We start from the raw sequence: 13,893 nt of genomic DNA on the forward strand, positions 1-13,893 counted from the left end.
AGTAAATGCTTGCAACTCACCAGATTCTTAACAAAACATTGGCATTTATCCTCACAGTGACTCTAAGAGACAGGCAGTATTATCCCTGTTTTATATGTAAGCAATGGAGTTCCCTGGTGGCTCAGCGGGTTAAGGATCTGTTAACTGCTGTGGCATGGGTTTCATCCCTAGCACAGGAACTTCCTCATGGCACACGTGCAGCCAAGAAAATATTATGTACACACACACATATGTATATATGTATGTTTTTATATTTATAAAAGGAAAAGGATGGTCTGAATTTAAATTTAGGCCCACAATGCCTGTGCTGTTAAACTGCTGAGAGGGAATATTTCATAGAAGTTACCAGTTAACAAGTTCTCTTAATTCTCTCTTCATGTCTGTTACCACCAGCTCCTGCCCTCACTGTGATTCTCAGGCCCTTACAGCTTTCTGCTCCCTGCCCAGACTCCTCAGCTTCCATCTTACCCTAAGCTCTGTGATCATTCCTTCTTAAGAATGGGTCTGACCGTGTCATTCTACTCCTCTTATCCTGTCTTATCAAGCCCACACTCCTGGTCGTAGGCCAGGGGTCCTGCACACATGTCAGCCAGTCTGCTCTCTGCTAAACACCTCCTGCACTGCCGCTGTGCAGCACCTGACATCCGCATCTACGCACGTCTAAACCTGCTCTTTAAAGCCGAGCTCAATTATTTCCTCCAAGAACTTCTCTAAGTGCTTCATCATTGGCCCCCACTCTCCTGCCAAGCTTACTCCCCCCCACCCCCCCACTCCCCTCACCCCCCATTCCCCTCACCCGCGCTCTCCTTCCTCTTCTCTCTCCCTCCCTGTCTCTCTCTTCCTCCTTTCTGAGCTGAGGTGAGACACTAAAAATTCAGTTGGTTAACGAATCCGACTAGGAACCATGAGGTTGCGGGTTCCGTCCCCACCCTTGCTCAGTGGGTTAATGATCCGGCGCTGCCGTGAGCTGTGGTATAGGTTGCAGACGGGGCTCGGGTCCCGAGTTGCTGTGTCTCTGGCGTAAGCTGGCAGCTACAGCTCCGATTGGACCCCTAGCCTGGGAACCTCCATATGCCGCGGGAGCAGCCCAAGAAACAGCAAAAAGACAAAAAAAAAAAAAAAAATTTCAGTTGGAAAAAAAATTTTTTTTAATTTAAGCTGCAGATAAGACTGGTTGGGATGTATCAGCTTTTTTACATGATTTTTCAAAGAAGAGGAGACTAAAGGGCATTTTAAATGTTCTCTTAACAGAGGCACAGAGGAGGAAGTGGGAGGGACAGGACAGGAGAGGGTCCTTCTTGCCTCCACTAAGTATATAACAAAGAAACAGGATGTGGCATCTATTTAGGGAAGCTTTTTCTTCCAGTGAGAGTTGTGTATAAGGATGGGGTTCCTGAGGGAAATGGTGGGATCTCTTTCTTCAAAGATCCTTGACAATTGGATGGGTATCTGCAACTTTATGGCACTCAGAGGCGGGAACGCTTTTCCGTTTGTTAACTCTCTTGTCTGAGTTCAGGGAAGGGAATGAATAGACACTACATCTTCAAACACTGATTCTGCAGGAAGGGACATTTTCTAACATATCAAGGACGCACTAATAATACATGTCTAACCTTTTTGGTTCCTAGTTGTCTAAATCTTTCTACTCTACTGATATGTACCAGTACTGATCCCCATAAGGCTGAATGGATTTTGACTAAGCAAGATTTTCTTATATTATATAATGACAAGCCATAACAGTTAAGAGCATAGGCACAGGAACCAGACTTGTTTAAATCCTGGCTCTGTCGATTCCTAGCTGTGGGGCCCTGGGTAGGTTATATAATTTCTGGGTACCTCTGTTTTCTCATCTGTAAGTAGGGATCTTGCACGGCCTATATGATAGGATAATTAATTATTTTTACTAGAGCGTATGACGCTAAATCTTTGTTCATACCATGTAGTTCTCAAAGGCCTGTGTTTTCTACCAAAAGGATCCTTGAGGGAAGCATTTTTGGAGGCATGTTAGCTCTTTCAAGCTGGGTTAAAATCAGCTTGTGACTTAGCCAGCAGATTTCCGTGCTGCGTGCTTTTTATACAAATCATGATGTTAGGATCTTAGGAGACCTCTACCATATATTTTAAGAACTGTCTCCTTTTCATGGATAAATGACTCCGAAATTGTTCTCCAAAAAGAAACTCGGACATTTCTGTATGTTTAGGTGTAGGATTACTCTTGTCACCAGAATGTCAATATAAAGGAAGGCACTACATTTGATTCAGGACGTGTTAAATAGGGCTTTTTATAAAGGTAATTGTAAAACAATTTTTTTCCCCTAGGAATAATTCGGGTTTCACACCAGCAGACACCGTGGCTATCATGTTCTGTTCTACACACAAATCTCTCACACTGGGTAAGTGATTCCCAGACTTGAAAACCCATCTACTATGACCCTCAGATAACTGCAGCTCCTGACTTTGAGACAACTCTTCAAATTAAGGGGGTGGGGGGTATTGTCCACTCTGTTACATCAAAAACAACAACACAGTGAGGATGGGTCATTGCTTTGCAGTACCATTATTTGATTGAACCCATTTTTGAGAGCCTAAATTTCATAGTTTAAGATTTAGCCTTATTAGTAATCCTGTTTTCAGTTCTCATAGAAGGTTTTCAGTGTAGAATGTTAATGTTAAAAGCCTATTTGGGGTGGTGGGGGAGCATTGGGTTTTCAATGAGCAAAAACTTGGGTTTGGAAGGCTCTCTAGTTACCCCTGGAAAACATTAACTTATTTTCTGGAAGCTTGGAGCAGGGTGAAAATAATGCCATTATCCTAATTTGATATTGACATTAGTTTGAAGTTCATTTCAGAATGTTATTTCTGTAAAGAAATGCAATGCAATTATCATTAACTTAATCTGATTAGCACCTAAAGTGAAATAAGCATGTATTTAATGGACAAAAATAGATCAAGAAAAAGTGCTATTTTCTACTTAACTTTATCCAGTTTAATGGCATAATCCCAATAACCTGTCCAGATATCTGGAATCTGGGTTTTTAGTCATTAAAAGTCATTAAGTAATCAGAAACTTTATTGAAGTATACATCACTCACAAACTCCTTGGGGTAAGCAGGCACATTGTAGTAAAACTAGTATTAAAAATTCCTTTAGGAGTTCCCATAATGGCTCAGTGGTTAACATACCCAACTAGTATTCCTGAGGGTGCAGGTTCGATCCCTGCCCTCACTCGGTGGGTTAAGGATCTGGCATTGCTGTGAGCTGTGCTGTAGGTTGCAGACTTGGCTGGAGTCCCCCGTTACTGTAGCTCTGGCGTAGGCCAGCAGCTACAGCTCTGATTCAACCCTTAGCCTGGGAACCTCCATATGTTGCAAGTGTGGCCCTAGAAAGACAAAATAAAAATAAAAAATTCCTTTACATTTTGGCATGTACTAACTTAAGAGAATAACATTGCTCTAAGTCTGCTCATGTTAAAGTTCAGTCTGTAAACTGGAAAACAAAGACATTTCATAATGATTTTATTAGCCCCAAATATATTATTGTCAGTCTTGTCAAGTTTGGGACATGATTTAGAAATTGGACAAATTCTTTAAGGAGCAGTTGCTATCTAGGGCATCAGCTTATTTGAACAAATTATCTATATGTATTATCCATTCGTTGCAATATGTCTGTTAGGTTTTCTTCAGAATCCTCACCAAATGGAAGTTGAGAGAGCTTTGGAAGCCACATTCCAATTCCGATCTGTGACCCTGGACAAACCACTTAACCTCCGTGAAGCTTAGCTCTCTCATCTGTAAAAAGGGGCAGAATAAGACTTACTCTGTAAGGCTCTTGCTAAGATTAAAGATAAAATCTGTTAAGTACCCAGCACAGCACTAGTGCATAATACAAGTAGGTATAGGACAGAACGTGTTCGGTAATTGTGCTATATATGGATTGCGGGGGACGAAATCAAAGGGCTGCCTGGCCACCCCTAAACCCGGGTTGTTAGTAGTTATTATTAACCATATTAGGTGTGGCTGCGTTACCATTTCCAGTCCCCTGGCCCCGGTCTTGTTCGTATAACAGATGTGGTTTCATCATTGACCTTGAAGCAGTCATCCGGCACTTCCTCCCCCATGTGGTTGGGATGTGATGCCTGGCGCTCCAGGTCCCCTGAAAAGAAGGGAGCTCTTCTAAAGGTAGGGAGGCCCGAGGAGGTGCTGCCCCAGAAGTCGTGAGTCAGGGATCGAATGAGCCCCTGACCTTAGAGCAGAGTCTGAGCCCTGGCCATACCTTTATGCTTCTGCATTTGTGCAGTGCCCTTTCAAACCCACCGTGCCCCTAGGATTGGCTTTTGTCAGGGAGACCAAAATGGGGTTTTTGTTTGTTTCTCCGTGATGTTCTCCTGTGCTGGAGCTGGCTGCATTGAACAAAGAGCCCTGCCCAAGAAGCATACTGCAGCCTATGAAAAAGCATACTTTTCTTTCCTGTAAGCAGAGTACCTACTCCTTCAATCTTTTTTTTTGGTTGAATCTTTTGGTTAGTCTTTTCTCTTTTCTCAATCTCAAAGCCTAATCCTTTCATTCTTGATGCTTTTTAATTTTCGAGCAAACAAGTGCTCTGAATACCAATCAAAAGTAGCTGTTTTGCTTTAAAAATGTTTGGGTTAACTTGGATTTTTGCTTTTGCACGTCGTTTGGTTTTGCAGTATTCTTCCATGAAATACTTGCATCCTCCAGTGAGATATCTAAGTAACCATGGCAGTGTAAATCCTTCGTTATTTCCATAACATACCAGCCCTGAGCCCTCCTGAAAGATTTAAAACTCATCTTGGCTCTTCCACTGAGACATCCCCAGGCCTCAGTTTCCTCAGCTCTTAGATGGGGGGATTTTGCTTCCAGCTAGGCTATGCTATCATGCCTTGATCAGACCTGGCTTCCTGTCTGTAGTCTCCTAGGTAGCATTCATAAAAATGACCTCTTTGCTGCCTCCTTATCTCAGCGAGGTGGTGTGGCTCACCCTCGGCCCAGGAACACCTTTATTTCGACACACTGCAAAGGGGAGTTGGGGTCCTGTTGTTTGAATGGTCTCGTTGAGCCCTGTAAATTGACTGCATCCATTTTCACAAGAGCCAATGCGTGTTTACCTCTCCTGGTGACCTGGCATCTCTGTCATAGAGGATGTGCATGGCAGTGACCTGAGCTGTAGGCTCATATCCTAATGGAACGTCCTTTCTGCATGGAAATGAAAGAACATCACACGAAGTGTGACAAATTCATATTCCAGAAAGCAGGGGGCAAACTTCAGGTAATATCACTCAGATGAAAGTCTCTTCTCTCTCACACCAAGATGAAGTACAGCAGATTGTAGTATATCCATTTGGCATATAGAAAATAGATCCATCCCTGTTGCGATCACTGTCGAAGTATTTTTTCTAGTGATTTTATGCACATACACATAACATCTCAAATAGAATACATTAAGAAAGCCCTATGAAATAACTTTTTTTTATTATTTTGTCCAGTATTTTTATTTAAGAATAAATTATTGCAGGCCAGGTGGTGCCCAGGTAGCTAATGAACCAAAGATGAAAACTCTGGCTTGAGAAGCCCTCAGAATATTCTCTTGTATCTACACTTGCAATTTATTTTATTGTTCTTGCTCTTGCCCTGTCTCAGTCTCTTCAGTGGACTTGCATCTACACACATGCTGAATTTGATTCATTGCTTTTATTAGTGCATTTGCCATTGATTGATTAGGTCTTCGTATTAGTACTTTTTCTATTGATTGATTGCAGATGAAGTGACTATTTGACCTTTAATTATGAGGCTTCCTATTGAAAATGACATTGAGCTATGGCTCCACATAATCCATCTGGAAAGCCTGACATGATGCCATTCCCTGGAGTTCGTTCAGGAAGAAAGAAGAGGCCTGGAGGAAGTGCAGAGCTATCACTGTGCTTCATCTAAAACAATACTACAGGGCTTGTTTGTTGCTCTCCTATAGTTGCAGCTCAGGGTCGGAGGTAATTATATTTTGTCAAGACAGCATCGCTGGCTGGGGCTTACTCTTAAAGCCATGAACTCTCCCAAATTATTCTCTAGGTGAATGGTGATATCTGTATAATAATGAGAAGATATTTTACCTAGCAGAGGTGGGAGAACAGCTTGCACCCTAGTTACCAAAGGTTCAGTGCCCACTTGATCAACAGAGCTTATCACAAAAGAAATTCGGTCCAAGGGACCCTGTGGAATCAGTATTTTACTTTTACTTATTTATCTTTTTCCCTTGAGCATTCAAATCGCTTTGTTTATCTGGAGTTCTAATCTATGTAGAAAGCTTTCCCACTGTTCCTGGAAAGAGAACATTTAAGGATGTTTGGATCCTTAAGTGTATGTTTATATTATTTTTTCATGTTTTCAAGTGGCAAAATGAAAGCATCTGCTCTTAGAGCATGTCAACTGATGATTGGCAATCAGTGGTGAGACTCCCAGTTGTTTCTTTTTTCCAAAAGCTTTTCTGATTTGAAAGAATGCTATTTAAATTTTAAATGGAGTGTCAGGATCAACATGTATTAAAAGTCCATTATGGGGCTCACCATTTGAAGACATTTGTATACAAAGACCGATCACGGCAGCTGTCCCTCACTTTGAACTTCATTATGAATCTATGGTTGCAGTTACACAGCTGAGCTGTGACAAGAAACTATGCATTCAGCAAAACGAATATTGCTTTTTGCTAGACATAGGTTCCTGGGAAGAGTGGAAAGAACACATCCTGATTCTAGTCTGGATTCAAGTTCCATTTCTCTCACCCAGACCTGGGACAAATCACTTCCCTGCTGTTGGTATCAATTTCCAAATTTGTAAAATGAGAAGATGGGCAAGACGGTACTTGAGATGCCTTCCAGTTTTAAGTTTCTATGAGTCTTCGGTGACTGATATGACCCTCCTGGAAGATAACGGTTTCCCAGCTCTGTGTGAAAAGGAAAAGAATTCTTGAAAAGGAACAGCTATGTAAATAATGTTACAATATCCCAAGAAGGGAAATAAGGCTGTTACATCTTCCTAAAAAGGTTAAAGAATATCTTCATACTCTCCAAAGAGTGTCGTAGGAGAAACAAAATCTGAAAAGGATCTCATTTTCAATTTTACTTGGGAGCTTTTCAAGAGTGCTAAAGGATTACCTGCAGCTTGGGCTGAAAAGATCATTTAATAACATCTGGGTTATTTCCTCCAGAGGAAATGGAATTGAAATTTGAAAGCTTGCATTTCTGTTTCTCTTTTCCCCTAAAAGCTTCTCTGCAATTCTGTTTGGCACATAAAGACTATTATCTTGATAAAACTACCCTGCAATTGGGAAGTGCTTTTGTTTAAAGCCTTTAACCCATTAAGTCATGTTACTTAAACAACTTTGAATATTAGCAAATCTGTAATTATTATCTTTCCTACAAAGTAAAGTAAAAGATCATAGGAAAATGTTTTTAATTTATCACAGATCCTGTAACTAACAGAGACTAGATTCCAGGGACTCCTAACTTCCAACTGAATTGCATAATAGGATTGGATAATGGGGCGTGAAAGTACTTAGAAGACCCCAAAGTGCTAAACTGATCCAGGTCATTGTGTGTGTATGCTGTCAGCATGGGATTTTATTGACTATTTACAATAGAAAAGTACTCCTGATTACATTGCTAGCTATAAGACAGTTTTAAATCTTCAGTATCTATAATTGTGGCCATAAGCATATGTTCCTTCTGGCCTCATCCTAAACTGACTCACAGTCCTTATATTTTCTTTATCAACAAAAGGTTATATGTTCTTTCGTGTGCCTTGATGAGCCAGCCCTTACCTTTCACGGGACATTACTGTCTGTGCTCTGTTATTGCAGACTAAGAGCCACAGTGCTGTTTGACAATAAATATTAAAGTAGAAATTGAAATCCAAAGTAAAGGCAGAAAAGAGAAGTTTGTCTTTGGGGCGTAGCCATCAATATATTCTTTTGTCCTGCAGTTTGTTCCTGGATTTGCAGTTCTATAAGGAAAGGTGGTTTGGGGATCTCCCCTATCTGACAGATTCTTAAATCTGCCACTGAAATCAAAGGTCCCCCACGCTGGAAACAAGTAGGGGAGTGTCTGTCATTTTCTACTGTTTTCTGAGCCACATAAAGGAAGAAAGAAATAATACAGGTTCTCAAAGTGACACATTTATGTTCCCCAGAGGTTTGTAGATTATTTGTTTTGAATTTTTGATTCTGAATTTGGTGTCTGAAATTCCATCACTAGCATATCTAAACTTTGTAATAAAAATTTAAGAAGTCCCCAGGTTTTGCGTAAGTGTCAAATTAAGGACATAAAAACTTCTTGGGGGTGGGGGGAGTTCCCATTGTGGCTCAGTGGAAATGAATCCAACTAGTATCCATGAGGATGGGGGTTTGATCCCTGGCCTTGTTCAGTGGGTTAAGGATCCGGTGTTGCTATGGCTCTGGCGTAGGCCGGTGGCTACAGCTCCAATTAGACCCCTAGCCTGGGAACCTCCACATACCATGAGTGCGGCCCTAAAAAGGACAAAAAGACAAAAAGAAAGAAAGAAAGAAAGAAATTACTCCAGAGGCAGCTACAATAAACACTCCATCAAACACAGACTTTACTACATAGCATAACAAAGTCAGAAGTAAGGTTTTCATTGATGAAATTACTGCCCTGTTTCTTTGAATGTAAGTGTAATAAACGGACCCTCATTGGTATGCAGGCTGTCTAAAAACTTTATTATTTATTTTTTTTAGGGCCACACCAGCAGCATATGGAGGTTCCCAGGCTAGGGGTCCAATCAGAGCTGTAGCTGCCGGCCTACGCCATAGACACAGCAATGCGGTATCCAAGCCACATCTTTGGCCTACACCACAGCCCACGGCAACACCGGATCCTTAACGCACTGAGGGAGGCCAGGGATCGAACCTGCTTTCTCATGGATACCAGTCGGGTTCGTTTCCGCTAAGCCACGATGGGAACTGCTAAAAACTTTAGAGACACACTTCCCACTTGCTGAAAGAATCTAACAGATCCCATGGCCTGAAGATGAATTCCCAGGGTTGGCTGTGCAAGAGGCCTTACTCCCAACCTGCTTTTGTGCCCGGCCTCTGGAGTCCAGGTAATCACCCGAGGCTGACTGTCAGGGTTGCTTCATCCTGCTTTGAGAGACCCTCTCATGCAAGGTGCTAATGAGAGCACTGGAAAGGTCAGAGCTGGGATATTGGTTGACACGATAGGTTTACTTTAACCATTTTTGTGCTTGACTGCTAGTACGGGTTGAGTTAAACATACCTGTGTTTGCGGCAGCTCACTTTCATTCAGAGCTGCTGGCACAGTTGGGTGGGGGGGGTGAGGTCATCTCCACCTACCTCGAAAACCTCTTTAGCTGCTACACACCATCTTCCAGAAGGAATCTGGAACGTCTGCATGACGAGCTTGATGTAGGTCACATCCCAGTTCTTTCCATGCACCAGCTCACGTCACTCCCACAGTCACTCGCACAAGGGAAGTGAGGTGCTGAGTCACATGACCCCAGGTGGCAGAGCCAGAAGCCCGCCGTGCCAGCAATGAGAGGTCCACAGAAGGTCCTCAGCTGAGAGGCCTGGGCTCTAGCATCAGCCTTTGCTCAATAGCATGAAAAGTCTAGGATGGATGAGCCTTCTAGTCCTAACATTCAGTAGTTCTCTGATTTTCTTAAGCATTGGCATCAGAATCATGAGTCATACTGAGGGATACCATAAGAGCAGCATTTCTCAAAGGGTGGCCCTTAAAAATATAGGAAACTGCTTCCTTAAAAAACAAAAAAGATTACTGGGCCTTATGTGAGGCCTACTGATTCAGAAATTTTAAGAATAAGACCCTGGTGGAATTCCTGTCCTGCCTCAGCAGAAACAAATCTGACTAGCCTCCATGAGGATACAGGTTTGATCCCTGGCCTTGCTCAGTGAGTTAAGGATCCGGCATTGCCATGGCCTTGTGGTGTAGGCCGGCAGCTACAGCTCCAATTAGACCCCTATCCTGGGAACCTCCATATGCCATGGCTGTGGCCCTAAAAAGACAGGAAAAAAAAAAAAAAAAGACTACCAAATTTGAGCTCCACAATACTGTCTTAGCTATTTATAATAACAACAATAATAATAATAGCTATCATTTTTGAGGTGCCAACTTTATGCCAGGCAGTGTCCTAGGTAACAGACATACACTGTCTCACTGAAACCTCCAACTACCACTATTTTAATCTCATTTTGAGCAGTTGAGGACGCTGCGTAGTTATTTTAGTAATACTGAGTGGTTATTTGAATCTCATTTTGAGCAGATGTGGACACTGAGGGTATTCAGGTCAAATCACCTATCACATAGCGGCCGGGTGGTGCTATCAGGATTTAAATCTAGACCTCTGACATCAAAGCCCTGGTCACTTCCATCACAGCACCCAGTCCTCTGGAAATACCTCCAATGGTGTGTTGTCTACTGCGCACTGGGTCTCTGATGGAGCAGGAACAAGAGGGACCAGCGCTTACATGAGTCAGCTTCACTGCAGCCGAGCTCAACTCGCCACTATTAACCCCACAACTCAATAGGAAGGAGATGGAATTTCCACATATGATACAGCAGCACTCAAACTGGATACCTAATCCTCATCCCTGTGTCCTTCTTAACCACAGTTGTTAGTGGAGGAAGCTTTTAATTCCACAGTTTCATTTATGTAAGAATGTATGTATGTGGTGCCCATGGCGTGAGGAAGTTCCCAAGCCAGGGGTCAAACCTGCACCACAGCAGTGACAATGCTGGATCCTTAACTGCTGAGCTATAAGAGAACTCCAATTCCACAGTCTCATATTTCTTTCAAAATAAAAGCTACCAAGTAGAAGCTTCTACCAAGTAGGTAGAAGGAGCTCGAAAGAGATTCATCTTAAACATTCATAATCAGCCCACATGGAGTTCCCTGGTGGCTAGCGGTTAGGGATCTGGCATTGTCACTGCTATGGCTCTGGTCACTACTGTGGCTTGGGTTTGATCCCTGGCCCTGGAACTTTCACATACCACAGGCACAGCCAAATAAAAAAAAAAAAAAAACGCAATGAGCTCTTGTGCCCAAAGCCATGCACCCTGTGCTTCTTATAGGGAATTTCACAGGAAGTGAGGGATACACCTTCCATTGTCCCTGAGCTTGTCCTTTCCGATGAGACCTTTGCTGCGTCCAGAAGAGACGAGACAACAGCCTGTTTCCCAGTGCTCCTGTTCATCTCTGTATCCACTGTCAGTTGCAGAGGGGCTTGTTTATTATTATTAATATTGAGAAAGTTTGCCTCTAGCAGTACTAAAATGTGCATCACAGAACAACAGTTGTTTATTGCGTTTGAAGTGAAGAATCTCACCCAGGAGATGTCTTGCACTTGAAGTTTCTTTCTTTCGATCTCAACTTGCAAACAGAGATTGATGAATAACAATTATTGTTGGAGACCTGCATCTCTCCCATTATTTATTTGGTCGTGTCTCTTGCCAGAAACTCCCTTAATTGAACGAGACATTATAAACCAGTTTGCATGGATTTGATGACAGCCAGCTCCAAGCTTCTTTACAGTAAAAGATAAAGGAAGTCACGGCTGCAGAATGAGGTGACACCCACTGCCTCCTTGTCCCCATCTACAGCCCCATCCAGACAAGTCCCACCAGATAGTAAAGTTAGCTGCCCATTTTTTTAAAGCCATGGGGGACTCAGTCAGTTTTTGACAAGTTACCCTGGTAGGAGGAGATGTAAAAATGGATATAACTCAAAAGATTGCTGGGTGTCAGGAAGCCTGCTCGTTTGGAATGTTGCCTGACCTGAAGCTGAGCACACTCATGTTATTGGAGCAATGACACTTCCCAGAGCTGCCTTTGCTCAGGTTGTGCTTCTACCTTCCTCTCTGTGCTGGTCCTACTCTACTCTAGTACTGTGGGAGCAAGCTTGCTAACTAGCACGGATAATAGAAACCAGCTCCTTGGCAACTAACAGCAAGTACAGAAATGTGCAGGGATAAACAGTGCCAATGAATAGGTGCATTTAAAACATCACTGACTCAGGAATTCCTGCTGTGGATCAGTAGGTTGAGAACCCAACATGGTGTCTGTGAGGATATGGGTTCAATCCCTGGCCTTTCTCAGTGGGTTAAGGATCTAGCGTTGCTGCAAGCTGAAGTGTATGTCACAGATGCAGTTCAGATCTGGCATTGCTGTAGCTGTGGCATAGGCCCAGCAGCTGCAGCTTCGATTCAGCCACTAGCCAAGAACTTCCATATGCCATGGGTGTGGCCCTAAAAGGAAAAAGAAAGAAAAAGAAAAAAAAAAAAACCATCACAGACTCAATTCATGTGTTCCTTCAACAAGTGTTTATTTACTGCCTGCTATGCACCAGGCACTATTCTAGTCCCCACTCCCCCACCCCAGAGGTGGGTGTTAAAGCAGTGAACAAAATAAGAGAAAGCACTCCCCCCTATCCAGCTGCTTTTCTATCAGGGTTCAACAGACAAACACTTAGACATGGGGCCCATCAGATGATGAGAAGTGTGTGGAGAAAAAGAAAACCAGAAAGGAGAATAGAGAGTGCCAGGGAGAGGCGGGGACGTGTTAGGCTCCAAGGGAGCTTTGGGTCAAAGACCTGTAGGAAAGGAGGAAAGAGGCTCCAGCCAGAGAGAACAGTGAGGGCACAGGATCCAAGGCCATGCTGATGCCAGATCTTTTAACCCACTGTGCCAGGCCAGGGATCAAACCTGCATCTTGGTCCTGGAGAGACGCTGCCAATCCCATTTCATCACAGTGGGAACTCCTCTGGTTGTATTTTGAATGCAGAACTACTAGGATTTGCATTGGCTGTGCATATAAGAGAAAGAGGAATTAAAGACGGTTCCGGGGGGTTTAGGCTGAGGCACTGGAAGGATGGAGCTGCCATTTACTAGACTGGATGAGAAACAGATTTGAACCCTGGAAGACGGATGTAGACCAGGTCAGGAGTTCCCTCTTGAACATGTAAAGTTGGAGATGTCTTTTCTGAGCCTACAGCTCTGGCCTAGGCTGGAATTTTCAGCAAATAGATGTTAGTTTAAGCCATCAGGCTGCATGAGACCACTAAGGAATAGGTAGACAGAGGAGAAAAGAGCTCAGAGCCCTGGGCTCCGAGGCACTCCGTCAGTTAGGGAGGCTGTGAAATTACTTTGATAGTAAAATAATAGGAAATTCGAAATCAGCTCAACATACAGACGTCCAAACTGGCTAGCCTGTGTTTTTCTCCTGTCTCACAAGGTTGAGGTGACCATTAACTCAGAAAGTAGATATGCACCCATTTTGAAACTTAAAAGAAGGGTCTGGCATTTGCACGGCACCTACCACGCCCCAGGCACTGCGTTAGGCACGTGGGTTGCCGCCTTATCTCCTTTGATCGTCACAACAGCCCTGCACCAGAGCTATTATTGATCCCACTGTCCAAGCTGGAAAACCTCAGAGAGGTCAGGTAGCTCACCTCAGTTTACACAGTGAGGAGAATGGCAAAGCCAGCCCACAGGGGCCGTCTGTTGCCTCCAGAAACCTCCAGAACCCTTGCTCTTCCTTATTACCAGGCCCTGCTCACATGGGAATCACCTGGGAACAGGTGAAACGTGGTGCTGGTACCCTCCCCATACCTGTTAGCCTCTATCTCAGGATAGACCCAGGAATCACAGGTTTTAAAAGCTACCCGGGTGATTTTAACAAGCAGCTATATTGAGAACCACCACGTTAGACTACTGCCTGTATTTTCACGCACGCATGCTCCACTGTGTTCCAGAAAGGATGCAAGGTAGGATCATACCTACTCCTGTGTTAATGAAACTGACCGTTTGTTTCTGCTGATTTGTGAAAAGCGTCAT

The 13,893-nt window shown here is 43.3% G+C and overlaps 1 protein-coding gene across 2 annotated transcripts in view; it reads left to right on the forward strand.

The window, feature by feature from the left end:
• The window catches only part of SLC10A7 (solute carrier family 10 member 7), a 240,604-nt gene that overhangs the window by 207,253 nt on the left and 19,458 nt on the right, over nt 1–13,893 (forward strand). For both annotated transcript variants that reach the window (XM_021100285.1, NM_001137640.1), the window contains one exon: nt 2,320–2,393. In XM_021100285.1, coding sequence (XP_020955944.1) covers nt 2,320–2,393 — 74 coding nt within the window. The remainder of the gene's footprint in view (nt 1–2,319; nt 2,394–13,893) is intronic.

Source organism: Sus scrofa, chromosome 8 (genome assembly GCF_000003025.6).
Source record: "Sus scrofa isolate TJ Tabasco breed Duroc chromosome 8, Sscrofa11.1, whole genome shotgun sequence".
Classification (NCBI taxonomy): Eukaryota; Metazoa; Chordata; class Mammalia; order Artiodactyla; family Suidae; genus Sus; species Sus scrofa.